The sequence below is a fragment of the Tasmannia lanceolata genome, unplaced genomic scaffold (genome assembly GCF_043159265.1).
Source record: "Tasmannia lanceolata isolate RefF3 unplaced genomic scaffold, GAP_Taslan_0.1 ptg000015l, whole genome shotgun sequence".
Lineage (NCBI taxonomy): Eukaryota > Viridiplantae > Streptophyta > Magnoliopsida > Canellales > Winteraceae > Tasmannia > Tasmannia lanceolata.
In genome coordinates this window covers 50769105-50784573 of record NW_027518692.1, presented here as the reverse complement: position 1 = coordinate 50784573, position 15469 = coordinate 50769105, and the positions used below count along the sequence as shown (strand labels likewise).

The 15469-nt window shown below is 38.8% G+C and overlaps 2 protein-coding genes across 3 annotated transcripts in view; both read left to right on the top strand.

Annotated features, from left to right (window-relative positions):
- EMB1974 (NHL domain-containing protein) overlaps positions 1-993 on the top strand; it is a 34950-nt gene extending 33957 nt beyond the window's left edge. For both annotated transcript variants that reach the window (XM_077396721.1, XM_077396722.1), the window contains one exon: positions 482-993. In XM_077396721.1, the coding sequence (XP_077252836.1) occupies positions 482-787 (306 nt within the window). In that variant the 3' untranslated portion in view covers positions 788-993. The remainder of the gene's footprint in view (positions 1-481) is intronic.
- A 6296-nt stretch (positions 994-7289) lies between these two features.
- On the top strand, positions 7290-15229 carry LOC143847011 (uncharacterized). Its single transcript, XM_077355664.1, has 4 exons — positions 7290-7539; positions 7640-7720; positions 8001-8058; positions 14689-15229. Exons 1-4 carry the CDS (start codon positions 7343-7345, stop codon positions 14740-14742), a joined length of 390 nt encoding a protein of 129 aa, XP_077211779.1. The 5' UTR covers positions 7290-7342; the 3' UTR covers positions 14743-15229.
- Positions 15230-15469: the final 240 nt, after the last annotated feature.

The window sequence follows — 15469 nt, the reverse complement described above, 5'->3', positions numbered from 1 at the left end:
TCTCAATTGTCGGACAAGACATGTCTCTAAGCCAAAAAAAAGAAAAGAAAAAAAGAAAAAAAACTTCCAGAAAAATACATGTCATCCAAACAACGTTAAACTGCCTTCTTCTAAGATACATGTCACCCAAACAACGTAAGCCTATTTTAGTGAAAGCGTTCCATTGCTTTAGGCTTTTTATGAATATGGATTCTTCAGCAAAAGAAAAATCAATGCATTCAAATTCCTTATTAATGAAATTCCTTTACATGAAAAAATGGGTTATGATTTTTTTTATTGTAATGAATTTCTTTTACAAAGAAAGTCTTTTCAGGAAATTTTTATGTTTATGTAGTGAAGCATGTTCTGTATAATTTTTTTCTATAGGATTTAACCTGCTGCTGATGGTATTCCCCTTTCCCTACCGCCAGCTATATCAGAAATTATTGTTTTTAAGCATGTTCAATTTTGAGTATCGTTACGATTTCCAATTCTCTTGCAGGTTGCCATTTATGCAGTGCTTTATCTTAAGGTCAATGAAATACAAAGTTCTCCAAGTGACCATCAGAACACAAATGCCGTGGAAAAGATATTAGACATCTCCAACCATGACAGAAGAAGAAAGCAAGGAGGTGATGCATGCATTCAATTGATGTTAGAATCATGCAAAGATCTAGGAGACATTGTCTTCATGAAACCTTTTCATGTGAGGATAAGATTAGAGTGTGGTGACCACCCAAAGGCGGCTAATTCCAAAGATATCATCTCCACTGACACCACCATACAGGTTAATGTATCTCTAGATTAACTGATAACTTAATTGATTTGTTGTTGTTCAATTATTATTTTGATTCTTATGTTTTCCAATTATCATAGAATATTTATATCCTGTTCTTTTAGTTGTAAGCACACCCAAATGGGATGTAGGCTGAACCAGTGACCGTAAGGTCCAAACACATCATTATTGTTCAAGTGAATAATTGGGTCGACCCTAACGAGACATCTGGTTTTGGATTTTTGCCTTAGCCATTTAGCTTAGAAATATTTGGTCAACATTTGTGTATCTAAACACAGATTAATCAGCTGATTTCATAGAATAGGGTGACGTTTTTACAGCCATTTGATTTCTGTTTTACTTACAGGACAAACTGACAATAATGGCATGCCTTCATTTTTTTTTCCTCTCTTTTGAGAGATCTTTTGAATAGATAAAAGCGATATTGATGAAAGAACAGAAACAACAGAACGTAAAAAATTACATTGTGAGCGGAGATTTTCCCCAGAGATTTCAGAGCTGGCCACACTACTATTTTAAGGGTGGCTTTGCCAACCCATTTATAGAGTACATACACTGAATCTGCTTGAGATTTTTTAAATTTTATTCTAGGATTGAATCTCAAGTAATTCAAGTATTTCTACTTGGGTCCAATTCTGAGTCAGAAATTTTAAGCAATGGTATCACTGCCCTGCAATGGCTTATGTCTTAATACTTAAAATCCTATGGATGGCCTGCAAAACAGTTCAAATTTTTGTCATGGGCCCTTCCAAAATTGAGTCCACTGAATGGACATTCTATATCACTATGAAGCCCGGTAGTAGTACAATGGAACCATGAAATAAAATTTCATAGATTCTTCTTTCTTATTAACCTCGTAGAATTATACAGAAACTAAATGTTAAGCATGAGAGGTGGTCTCTGAAAACCCTTGATCAACATGGAAAAAATAAGAGGAAATCTCAGCTATAAGAGGAAATCTTTGAGAATTGATTTTTAGTCCAATACTGATTATTGGAGTCCAATACTGATTATTGGGCTCCAAAATGAAATGCAATTGACTCTAATAATCAGTTTTGGACTCAAAATACAAAATGGACACAGCCTTTGGAAAATGCATGTAAGGTGGAGTGGTGGAGTCAGGACGCGTTTGGAAAAGGCGGAAGAGGGGGAGAAACGGGTAGAATGGATCGGGTTCGAGGAACATCAGGCTCCATTTTTTTCATTCTCAGAAATGAAAAAACTAGCAAAAGTGCTGCCAATTAGAAAGCAGCCTAATTCAATGGCTAATTCCAACTTTCACTCTCTTATTTTCAACTCTTATGTATATTTTTCACCGTCCATTTTCGTGTATTTACTTCCTCTTGAAAAATTGTAGCTACAACCCAAGGTGGTGTGGGTCGCATAGTAACATTAATGCCCAATTGTTGGCCCCACCCATATTTTTCAAAATGAAGTGTGCGGTCCACACCATAGGATGATCCAAGCCGTCAATTTGATGGGCCACAACGTAAATAGGTTGTGCACCGAAAATCATTGCCATAGGATGATCCCAACCCTCCAATCTATAGAGCTTTCCATAATATGGAGTTTCTCTATAGATCGAAGGGCTAAGATCATCCTATGGAAATGATATTTTGGGGCGCAACCTATTTACGTTGTAGCCATCATATGGACAGTTTGGATCATCCCATGGCATGGGCCGTACAGTTCATTTTGAAAAATATGGGTGGGGCCTACCTTGTTCAAAGATTTCAACAAATTAATTGTTGGGCCCACAACGGTTCAGGTGGCAGAGAGACAGTCCCTAAAAAAATGTGGTTTCAAGTTAAAAAGTTGGAGAGCGGACATGTTTCATGCTAAAATGTTGTGTGTGGAGAGAAGGGAAGATTGTGACTTGTGAATCGCTCTAAACATTCCTCCAGAAAATAATGCCTAAAAAATAGGATGAATTCTATTCACAGTTCTCATTTTTTTGAGGCTAGAAAAAAAAAATCACTCTAAAAGAATTTAAAGAACGCTCAAGGTTTTGGATCTTGCAATAGTCCTTCTTTTCGCTCCAATAACTGGTCCCACTAATATTCCACGGAATATTTTTTCAAGGTTGCCAAACGCGCCGTAAGATGCAATTGTAACTATTTTGGAAGAAGTTGCAGCAGTGGAGATTGACTCGGAGGAAGTTAAAATGGTGGTGGCCGATAAGGATCAAGGAGAGTAGACAGCGGATCAAATGAGTTCTTCCTTAATTGCTGAGGAAAAATAAGGAAGAAAGAAAGAACCCAACGCCCTTTAATGGCGAAAATCCAATCAAATTAAAAAAAAACCTCCAAACCCACTTCCAAATGAACGGCGAGAGCCTATTTCTGACAGCCCTTTAAATACTAAATGACAAGATGATGTGCGGATGTTATCAAAACATTGCAGCGTTGATATCATTTCCCTTTGGACAATTCAACTAACATTGAAGTAGTTTGATAGGCTTAGGCAACATTTGTTTTGGATTTTGAGAACCGATTGCGAGTCCAAAACTGATTCTCACAATCGGTTCTCAAAATCCAAAACAAATAGGGCCTTTCATAAAAACTGTTACTGAGTCATGGACTCTCACAATGGAGTTAGTTGCACAAAAACCAAGTGGGTTTTTGGTGGCTGCTTACTCAACCATGTACCCTTTTGGTTTTTAGTTTCATTTTCCCCCCAAAAATTGAATGGCTGATGTTTTTGCAAAAGAGCAACGGTGGTTAGACCAATTTCTCTTGACTAATTATAATTTGGTAATTTTCATTTGCATTGAATGTCAATCAATTGATTAACTGTTTTCCCAGTGAGTCTACCAACAATTTCATGTTTAGTTCATGCCTTGAAATTTTGTTCTGAAGGTTACAAAGACAAAGATGACCATGATGATTCACAACCAGAAAGTCTAGGAGTCATGTCGGACGAAGTCACCTTTATTGGTGTCTTATGTGCTTGTGCTCGTGGCGGGTTGTTATCGGAGGGGAAGAAATACTTGCGATCAAAGGACCAGAGTATATAACATTGAACCCATGTTTGCTCACTATTGGTTTATGACCAATCTCTATGGTGTAGTTGGGCTTGTTCAAGAAGCATATGAAGTGTTAAAGAACATGCCAAAGGGTTCAGAGTCATTGGTGTGGAGTGGCTTGCTCTGGTCTAGTCGATTTTGTAGTGATGTGGAATTGGGTGAGCGTATCGCAAAGCACCAATTGAGTTGGAACCCAACAATGGCTCTCCCTACAGATTGCTATGGAATGTGTACTCTGCGGCAGGTAGATGGGAGGATGTGGCCAAGGTGAAGGGAATGATGAAGCAAAGAGGGGTGAGCATAACAACTGGTAGTAGTCTTGTAGACTTGAATGAAATTGTTCGCAAGTTTAAAGTTGGAGACAGGTCACAACCAGAGACAGAGAAGTTCTACTCGATGATGGATGAATTTTCGGGGAGGTTTCCAGTGTCAAGGAGTTCACTGAACCCAGAGGAATTAGGCTAGTTGGTGAGCCTAGTGTCACAGGCATTTTCTTTTCTCACAGATAAACCCGTGCGGCAACCTCAACATACGCATATGCTATGGCCAGCCTTTTCCAGGGAAAACCATTTTTAATACCAACTGCGTCCTCGTGACACTAGTCTCTTGTTTCGATATTCTCCATGGGTAGCCATTGAAGTTTTGGTTTCTTTATAGTGGCTTCCCTTTGAAAAGGATTCAAAATGTGAATCCAAATTCCAAAGCTATGTTCACATTAAACAAAATGTGCGCTGAAGTCGGCGATCGTCTTTGATCACTTCTATATTGTTTGTGAGCAGGGTTCATGACATCTCCTTGATTTGAATGTTCTTTTGGAAAAAATAAAGGGAACTGGTCAGATGGCAGAGATTTTTAGGGCATAATCATCCACATTTAGTATAGCATGTGCTGGTTTGAAACATGAAAGTGCCCCACTTTCATTTTCTAATGCGACTTTTTTGAGTTATATTTGGGAAATTTACATCCCAACAAGGATTGTCATAGAGTAAATGCCTGATGACTAGCCCATGTGGCTGCTCTACATGCAACATGCCATCCGCGAAATGTCTTATGCTGATGGACACTAGTAAATCCCTAGTAACTAATAATTACATTGTAAGTTTGTAACTACTCAAATATACTGCAATAACATGCACATCAGATGAATGGTCCTAAATCGTTTGATTTAAGGCAGTAAATTCTTTCCCTCTTTTCCTTCTATTATAATGCCTAAAAATTTGGTGTAAAGCATTTATTTTTGGGACTTTATTCAGTATTTTGGAGTAGTGCGGTAAGCCGGTAAGAGAGAGAGAGTGTGTTGTCTACGGTGAACCCTTTGTAGTTTGTACACCTCATGAGCAGGCCTCACTGTTTTACACCCATGAATGGGCCCACTCTCCACTCAAATTCATGCCTAAGATGAAGCCCACCATTTTACACAATGTTTTGGTAGCACGGGTCCCTCCAACTTCACTCAAACCATGCATCAGATGGGCCCACTAATTTTTTTGATTTGGTGGGTCCAAACAATCTCTACCTAGCACTTATGTAGGGTGGGCCCACTATTTTACAACATTTTTTGGGGAATGATATATCCCCCCTCTAACGGATAAAATCCCCCCCCCCTCCTTAACGTTATTAGTTAAGGCAAAGAAAAACGTTAAAAAGGGTGAATTTATCCTCACGCAGTGAACCATTCTCCTAGCTCTGTATGGTTGCCGGGTTTTTTTTGTTCCTGGGAGTTATGTGGGAGAAAAAAATACCCTGGGAGATAGGTGGGGAAAAAAAAGTCCTGGAAGTATCCTGGTAAAATAAAAACCCCATGTTTGGTTCACCGGATTATGGTGGGAAAAAAAAAACCTTTGTTTGGTTGCTTGAACTGTTGGGTAGAAAAAAAATTCTTCTCAAGCTTATTTTTGGTTCCTGAGTTTATTTTTGTTCCTGGGGTTATCTTGGGATGGGATGAAAAGGCAATCATTACAAAAGTGGGATTAAAAAATTCACCCCACAAGTAATCATTACAAGAGTGGGATTAAAATAAACCTAGTGCTGAAAGGCAACCAAACATGGGATGGGACCAAAATTTAACCTACTCTCCCACATAACTCCCAGGAACAAAAAAAAAACCCGGCAAGGTTGTAAAAAGTAGGGAAGACGGCTGAGCATTTCTAGGAATATGAAATACCAAATGTTGTTTGGTTGTCATTTTTTAGCTCAAATCCCATTTGACTACTAGACATGGAAGAGACATCATTATTAGCTTTTTGCTTAGGTGACGCCTATGTGGCAGGATTGTCCCCTCCCCTACTTTTCCAATGCCAAACCTTGTTTTTGGTAAATTTTAGAGGGGAGAAGAATAGAATATGATATGTCATGTGTAATCATTAGTTTTTTCTCTCTTTCTCTCTCCTCTTTCTCTCTCTTCTACTATTTATTTTGTTAATGACACCCCTCCATTCTCTCACATGCTTTGACATCTAACCAAACACACTACCAAAATTCCCTCTAATCTTCTTAGACAAGTCTACACATATCCCACCCTTGTCACCTCCTCGTTGACTACTACTTCCACTAAAATCTCATCTAACCAAACAGAGCCCTAGGGTTGAATAGAAAATACAAGTGTAAACAGAACCCCAAGGAGCATTATATGAAGAGGAGCGACTAGGGTTTACTACTTGTTTACCCTATGAAGAGGAGCGGCTAGGGTTTCGCTCCTCAGACGTGTGAGTTGAAAAACATAAGCCCGATAAGTTTTCTTGCGCGCAAAGGAAAGGCGCTTTCCTCACTTTTTTTTTTATTGAAATCAATTTGAGCATTTGGCGAGAAAGTAGATTTTCCATGTAATACTTATTACTTCTCGAGAAAAAGAAGAGAACAGCGGGATTTTATATTTCCTGAGAAAATACACGGTAATTTCCTTTCCAGCTCTTTCTTGAGAACGGAAATGAACGAACTCTAAGAAATTCATGAGAAAATTAGAGGATGGAGGCTGAGTTTGGATTGGGTGTGCTTGCCAATGAGCCAAAATCGGGTTGAACCTCTAAGATTTGGGTTGAGCCTGCCCGACCCAGGTACACCATAACTCTCTGGGCCTCTCTTTGATCTAGGGATGCAACTTGGGTCGGGTTGAGGCCAACCTGACCCAACCCTAGGAACCCAATTTTCCAACCCAACCCGATTTCCAACTCGGGTTGGGTTCGGTCGAGTTAACCCAATTTGATATGGTACCAACAGTTGACCACCTCAACTCAAACCGGGTTGTTTTGGATTTTAAGAACCAATAATGAGCCATCAATAATCAATTTTTGACTCGCAATCGGTTCTCAAAATCCAAAACAACCATGCGCTAACAATTAACAGAGGGAAATCTTATCCGCACTACTATATTCTGACGATGACACTCCTCACTTTATTAAGTGGGGTGCGGATATCAATTACCCATGAAAAACAAAAAATCCTTCTCTCTGTCTTCTAGGTTCTAATCCCCATCGCTTGTGCAGATAGTATATAGTAAGCAAGTGAGAATCCCTGAAAGGAAAAAAAAGAAAAAGAGAAGAGAAATGGCCGGAAAAGTAGCGAAATCTGCTGTGAAAGCGATAGGAGAGTACCAGTACCCATGGAAAGAGAAACTTGAGAAATACAAAGACAACCTTTCGAAGGGCGTTTGGGGCTATTGGGAGCTTGGTGCTTGGAAACCCCTCGCAATCAGCGCTCGTCGTCGTGCCCGCCTTCGCAAAGAAGTTCTCCTCGCCGGAGAGTTCGTTTTTCGTTCTTTTCAACCCTAATTTTATCTATCTCTCTTGTAACTATTTTTTTAGGGTTTTAGTTTTTTTTTTTTTTTAATCTTTGAAATTTAGGGATTGGACGTTTGATCCTGCGAGGAAAGAGATGAGGACCAGGAGGAAAGGGCATAAATGCGATCGAATATCCGCGGAAAAGTGTGTTTTCACATTTCTAATTGGCTGTTTGGATACATGGATTTTATAATCCTGGATTTCATAAGCTAAAACTTGGAATTCATTTGCTAAAACCTAGATTTTACAAACTCGAAAGTGTACAATCCAGATTTTAGCTTATAAAATCCTGGTTTTACCTTATAAAAACCAGGTTTTAGCTTGTAAAAACCAGGATTTTACAACCACGGATTATAAAATCGTCATTTTTGTATAATATTTTGCGAGGTTGTGACTTGTCTTTATTGTTTTAATTAAATGCCAGGAGAGCGAATACTGCCGAATTGATGAAGAAAATGCCGCAAATGTTATTGGATTACAAGGTCGGTTGTGCAATCGAACTTTGTTATTATTTTTTTCCCTGTAATTTGTTACCGTTTTTCCTAATTGAACACAATTTCAAATAATGCATATTCAACACAGAAATTTAATACTAGAGAAAATTTAAAAAAAAAAAAAAAAAACAGAGAGAGAGAGAGAGTACGAACAAGAAAACAGAAGGAACACGATTTTCTTGCTATGTTAGATCAATGTCGTAATTCCTAAAGCTTTATAAAGTGGCCATGGTTTCACAACCATTTGCTTTGATACATATTCTGGTGAATCTGGTCATCATGATTTAGGATTGTACTGCCTGCTTTTAATGATTTTTTGCATTTGATTTATTTCTTTTTATTTCCCTATATCTTTTCGTTATTGATTGAAAATAAAAGGAACTTCATTCCTGCAACTAAAATGAAATTACTTTAACCAGTAAGATGTTGGGTAATCTCATATGTTTGATTAATAAGCTGCATGTTTAAGAGCATTCCATGGGTAGCTTGAGTGAGCAGGAACGGCTCATATTGTAATGAATAGGAAATAAATCTAGCACAATGCTTAAAAACTGATTTAGCAATAACCAAATATAAACACTTGAACATTTACAAAGCTTGCGTTTGATGGATTCCTGTTAAATTGCACTTTCTTTTTGAAATGACAACTGGATTAAGAAGAGGAAGAATTACTAGGGGTAGAGGTTGCCCCTCATACAAAGCTTTATGGACACCAAACTTAGCCGACAAATCAGCTAATTAATTTCTTGAACAGGGGATACAAGAAAATACAATGTCCTTGCACTTAAAGATCTCAAATCTCATGATTCTTGGGTGCTACACACAATAAACTGGCTTATTTCCTAGTTATGTTCATCGCCACTACTCCTAGTAATTCTTTATATATATAGAAGATAACCAATTTATTAGAAAAACTGAAGATTACATGTTGAGATCAAAGGGCAAAGGCCACCCTGAATACAATTTTGCTTTCAACGTTCCCGACTTAGATAATCTATCGGTTAAATCATTACTGCTCCTGGATGTGAGATAAAACAACATTGTGACCCCTAGTCATCGATGAATCTTGCTAATCTTCAAGTCCCGCCTCCATCCCTCGATTCCAAGAAATGACATTAAAGTAATTACCCTCCACCTTCAATTTTTGATTCACTTGCTAGTGAAGATGCACAACCTGTGATGAAGAGCTCTCACCTCCGCCTCTAACCAATCAGCGTGATGGATCGGTTCAGAGAAAGCGAAGATTATGTGACCATCGCTATCCTTTAAAAGTCCCTCTATACCAACTGGACTGGGTTGTCCAAGGGAGCAACCAATGGCATTCAACTTTAAAGAATTAGGAGGAGGGGGATGCCATCTAGCCACAATTCTAGCTTTAGAACTCTTACTGTCATGAATCATGATAGACTTCCAATTCCTAAGAATTAAATTGGAAAAATATCTCTAAAACTCCTTTCTTGTCTTTGCCCAAGTAGGCACATTAAATTTGATCTTCTAAGCAATCCAAGCCACTGAAGATATAACGTCCTCAAAACTGCGAGAGTTCCTTACCCCCATATTTCCCACATCGAAAAAAGAAACTAGCTCCTAGAGAATACTTCCCATGGTGCCAATCTGACCATTGTGCCAGCTCTAGGACGTTCATAATCGGACTTGCCGTCACCCAACAGAGACCAAACTACTCATACACCTTATGCCAAATAGTGGATGCTACAGTGGATAAACAAATGATCGGTTGTTTCTTCTTCGTCCATACACATAATGCACCTATTCTCCAACTGGAACTTACGCCTTTTGAATCTACCCATCGTATTCATTTTCTTAAGAAAAACTGTCCAGCAAAAGCTTGGATTCTCCTAGGGTCAAGTGCCTAAACGCTATGGTCCATCAATACCTAAGCTAAGAGACAAAACACTCTACCAAGATACAAAGCAAGTTAACCAGACAATAGAATTCGGTATCCTTAAGATTGTAGAAAAAAACTCATCCCCAAACTACACGCACACATTTCTTAACAATCAAAGACATAAGCATTTATATTTTTAACAAGAAAGGTGATATATTCGCCCCCTTTACTTCCCCGTGCCACCTCCTCCAGTGTGCTTCCTTCTTGCCAATTTTCCAGACCACCTGCTCAAGAGTGCTTTGTTTTTACTCACTCAGTCACCAATTCCCAAAACCCCTTCCTCCTTAGGAAGACAAACCATTTCGAGTTCTCAAGATATTTGAGTATATCCCTGTCTTCATTCCCTTCCCATAAAAAGTCCTGATATAGTTTCCCCATTTTCTTAGCTACTCCCATCGAGATTTTGAATAATGACATATAATAGACTGGCTAATTAGACAAAGCCGCCTTTTATGAGAGTGATGTGCCACGCTGGTGGTAAATAAGATTTCTTCCAACCCGCAGTTTTCTTCTTCATCCCCTCTAGAATGGGTTTTCATATGGAACTTGTCGAAATACCAAAACCCAATGGAATACCCGAGTAAGACATTGTCAAAGCCAATGTAGCACATACCAAAATTCTAGCCTACTAGGAAAGAGTTGATTGATCCCCAGTGCTCCCCACCATCAAACCTTTTTCCTAGATTGACCAAGCTCTGAGACACCTTGAAACTATCTCAAGATGATGTGCAAATTTTTTACTTGATCACTGACAACTATACTGAGAATAACGGTGTCATTATCGAATTAAGGATGCGTAGTTGACCCGGCCTCCCTGATAGACACACCTACATTCAAACCTGCTTGGTTCGCTTGTGCTAATGTTTGGCTCAAAGCCTCCTCAACAATAGTAAAGAGAAATGGCGATAATGGATCACCATGTCATAGAACCCTAGAACTCTGGAAATATCCCTTAGGACTTCAATTAATCATCCTGGACAATGAGGGTCTCGGCATGCATTCTCGCATTTATGTCTCCACACCTCACTAAACCCATCATGTCAAGAAGTCCACAAAATCCCATCCGACTTGGTCGTTGGCTTTTTCCATTCCCCCTTTACACACCATCAAAGAAACCTCTTCCAAGATTCCAAGCACTTGTTAGCTATTAGCACCCCATCAAGAATATGCTTACCCTGCACAAATGCACCCTGGAAAGGAGAAATGATTGCTCCCACAAATTTTCTCATATGGCTCGCCAAAGTCTTGGTGATAAGTCTTATACACACTGTTCACCAAACTGATAAGCAGAAAATCTTTCACCTCCTTGGCACCATCTTTTTTTTTTCTTTGAATAAGCCTCGGTCTGTTGTTTGACCAAGTATATTTCAAACCCTCCGCTGGGAGATCGGTCAATTTTAAGGCCATTAATCAAAAGATTGAAATTTCTCATGTTTGTAGTGGTACGATTAGGCCCTGATTTTTCCTCCGCAAAACAAATAGTGTTGAAATCCCTTCCTAGACACCACGTGCAATCACCCCATATACCAACCGCATTAATCTTCTATTGTTTGACCAGGTATATTTCAATCCCTCCACTGGGAGATCTATCAATCTAAGGTCATTAATCAAAAGATTGAAATTTCTCATGATTGTAGTGATATGATTAGGCTGTTATTTTTCCTCCGCAAAACGAGTAGTGTTGAAATCCCTTCCTAGACACCACATACAACCAAGCTATATTCCAACCGCATTATTTTTTCCCCATAACTCCGTCCTCATTCTAGGATCATTAGGACCAAATTTTGGTAGGGCCCTAATGTGTTTGTTGACTAGTATGCTTGAGAAGTCATATCAGGGTTGCAAGTGGTGTGAGATCTGATTGTATACGAGGGAAGTGTTGTTAAAGGGTCGATTTTTTATGAAGAGGTTAATAATAATGGTTAATGTAGCCTGAGTAATTGATTTCAAGGCCTTCACTAGTACCTGTTGTGGGATAATCCTCCATTGAGAATTGAGTCATGAGATACTTTAGTTGATTTTCAGTCAAACAACATTGCACATGAATGAGCTAAGAAGAAATGTCATTACAATTTTACAGAGCGCATAAAATCTTTTCCCCCCTCGGCCCTCGTCCAATCGTGGGATTCACTACATCCTTTTCTATTTACCTTCTTCCTAGGATCTGAAGCTTCCTTTCCTTTTCGCGTTCTTCTTTAGTGGTTTAGTCATGGTTGCATTCACATTGTCTATTACCTATCAAGTTAGTGAAACTAATTGGTGTAATCAATCAACTTACTTTTGAAGCCTATGTTATCTTGATGGATCATGTTTACCTGTCATGTTCGCTGCCACAGTCATAATTTTACTATTCATTCCCCTGTTCAAAATTTTTTTTACTATCCATTCCACTCTCTTTGATCTTATAAGCATCACATGACCTGACATGAGCTAGGCATAATCAGACACTGGTACCTACATATTCTAGTCTCCAAGGACACGTGACATGTCCAATGATTTGGAAATCAATGTATTCTTTGACTTAGCGTATTCAACAAGCAAAACCACTTTCTTTGTTAATAATGAAAAGATGAGATTTACCATTTGAAAAGATGGGATTTATAGTAAGGAGAAAAAGGGAAGGTTATATATAAAGACACGATTCTGATCCAACAAAAACATAAAAAGTACAAGTCACGCTTTTAGTTCCTCATTCTCGTGATTGTACATCGAGTTTTCTTCCTATGTCTTAGGTGTGAGCCATCAAGGAAACATGAATTGGACCTCTTGCAAACCTAGGTAAAGAAACACCTAAGGGTTTGACACAACTTTTTGAACCATCCAATCACATTTTGCGAGCTCTCGTCAACCCTAGAACATCAAGGATTGAATTCCTCAACTGACTCAAAACCTTTGGAATTGAGCTATTACCTCTACTTCAATGACATTTGCAATTCCCAAAAGCTCTAAGAGGGAAGAACATAAGAAAGTGGTCCAGCCCCAGTGTTTTTTTGTTGAATAAATTGGAAGAAAGAAACCCCTTTAATGTGCAAATGGTACACATGTTCAACATCACCCAGTTGATACTCGTAACTAATATCAAAACATTTGGTGTGATTCCAATTTGTAAACAAGACCCTAGCATTCCTTTCAAGTTGAATGACCCATATAATTAAAATCTATTGAGAAGTTTTATAAAGGGAAAAGAGGACACTACCAAGGAAGTAATACCTTTGCTCCATGAATAGAAACAAAGCTCTTGGGCTAGATGGTTTCCCTATGGCTTTCTTTTACTGTATGTTCAGTTGACCAACTTCAGGGGGAAAGTAAATGGAAAAAAGGCCATTTTCCACGAAATTGGCAAAATCCGATTGTTTTGTTGACTCACTTTAGCAAATGGGAAATCTGATGTGGCACCCGTCTACGCATGTGTAATGTAACTTTCTGCCTCAGGCCATCGGTTTTTACCAAATTCTCCCTAGAATCCTGGTTATCGGGACATTGAAAACGCAAACCATCTCTTTGGTTTGAAATTTCAAAAACCCACTCCTCTCTAGTTCTTCCTCCTCTTCCTCACGTAAACCAGCCCATAACCGTGCTCTTACTTGGCCGGAATCCTACTAAAACCGGAAAACCCTGCCCTCTGGTTCATCCATGGTTTTAAATGTTGGTTTCGGCCACAACTGAAATTTTTCGGTTCCGACCAAAATCATGTAAAATTCAGAAAAACAATTTCGGTATATTACAAGATTTCGGTCGGCAATTTCGGTTGAAATCTTAAAGGTGTCTGTACCGGCTGAAATCCGAAATTTCGGCCGAAATTTAAAACGATGGGTTCATCCTCCTCTTTTTTCCGTAAACCCAACCCTTTCTGGTTCATCCTCCTCTTCCTTCTGAAAACCCATCCTGTAAACCTGCTTGCTTGGCCAGAATCCTGGTTCATCGTCCTATCTCACACCCTCTCTGGTTCCTCGCGAGAATCCATCCCGAAACCCTTTTCTTCCTCGCCAAAAGCACACCCTCTGGTTTCGCGATTAGTGTAAGTGTATAAGGTTTCCAAAGCTTGGATTCACTGGCGCAGGATTTGAAAGCTCTCATTTGGATACAACAGAATGTTCAGATTGTGCATTTGGATGCTTTGAAGGCATGCTTAAAAGCACAGGACGACAATGGTACTATTTCTCATCTTTGGTTCCTTCATCTAGATCATGGAGTAGAGGAGTCTGAGTACCGGTATTTATTTTATTCTTCTATCAGGTTCTTTGAAAGGTTATGAGTTTGTCCTCTATAATCTTGTATTTCTCTGTCATGGGTGATGTTTACCATTACAGCAACTAGCAGAAGCTCTGTATTACACACCGCTTACATGTCCTCAATCTTGCATTCAGCAACCATAGTCCCTTATTTTAATAATAGCACTCCTCTGTTTATTTTACACCTGATTGACTGTTGGATGCTATTATGATGCCCTAAAAGGCGCAACAGCCAATTTGAAGTGTAGAGTAAAGACAGGAGTGTCATTATTGAAGCAAGGAACTGGGATTATCATCTCCCTTCTCTTTATATATTTTCATGTAATCATCCTGCTGTCATACATATTTGTGTTGTTTCGGTGAACTTGGTTATCTATGAAGCAGCCTCAAAAGTAATTTGAATTTGATATTGTAATTTTATTACTCTGATATTTAACACTGTTTTTTTCTTGTTGGGGTGGGGAACTATGACTTCCTCAGAAGCGCAGGTGGGAGAAAAAGATGAAAGAGGAAGAGGCCGAAGAAAAAGATTAAGTTGGCCATGTAATGAAAATGCTTTGGAGTTGTTCAATCTTAGTTGTTGGAGAATGTGATTTTTGGTTGATGAAAAACGTTGCGAAAGCCCTTCTTCAGACATGGAAGTTGTTTCTTTTGAAGTATTATCGCTTAACTTGAGGTTAAAAAACAGTGGAAATCAAAACTTTTCACTTTTTTGCATCTTTTCTGACCAGAGCATATGGGTTAATTGATCTTACCTTCTTTTTCGAGGGTTTATTATCTGTGTCAAACAACCCTTGTACAATTAAAATGAGATTACATTGCAGGTGCAGTGTGGTAAACCCTGCCTTCCCGGATGGTCAGAAAATGGGCATGTTATGATTTGTCCAATTTTTTTTTTAATGCTAATCACCGTTGCCTTTTGGCCCGGTTTGGAATGCAAGAGAAACAACATTTCTTGTAGAATTTTTTTTGTTTGCACGATTTGTAGAGAAATTCTATGTTTATGGCTTATTTAGAGGGATATTATTATAAAGAAGAAAAGGAAGCTTATGGTACCCTCGGGTGCCCAATCACATGGGTCCCACATTTTTTGTGGTGATACAAAGTATTCATTTGCAAGGCCCTATCATAGATAGGTTGTGTACCAAAAATCAGCTCCATTGAATCATCCTAACACCTCCACTTTTGGAGGGCAAAAATGGGCAGATTTGTGATAAACAGTGTCCGTCCATTTTGACCTCCACAAATGGATGAGTTAGGA

Excerpts from the sequence above, each read along its gene's own strand:
- LOC143847011 (XM_077355664.1), top strand. The coding sequence starts at position 7,343 with ATGGCCGGAAAAGTAGCGAAATCTGCTGTGAAAGCGATAGGAGAGTAC. Across the intron at positions 7,540-7,639 it reads GAAGTTCTCCTCGCCGGAGA|GGATTGGACGTTTGATCCTG; the intron begins GTTCGTTTTTCG and ends TTTGAAATTTAG. Across the intron at positions 8,059-14,688 it reads AAATGTTATTGGATTACAAG|AAGCGCAGGTGGGAGAAAAA; the intron begins GTCGGTTGTGCA and ends TGACTTCCTCAG.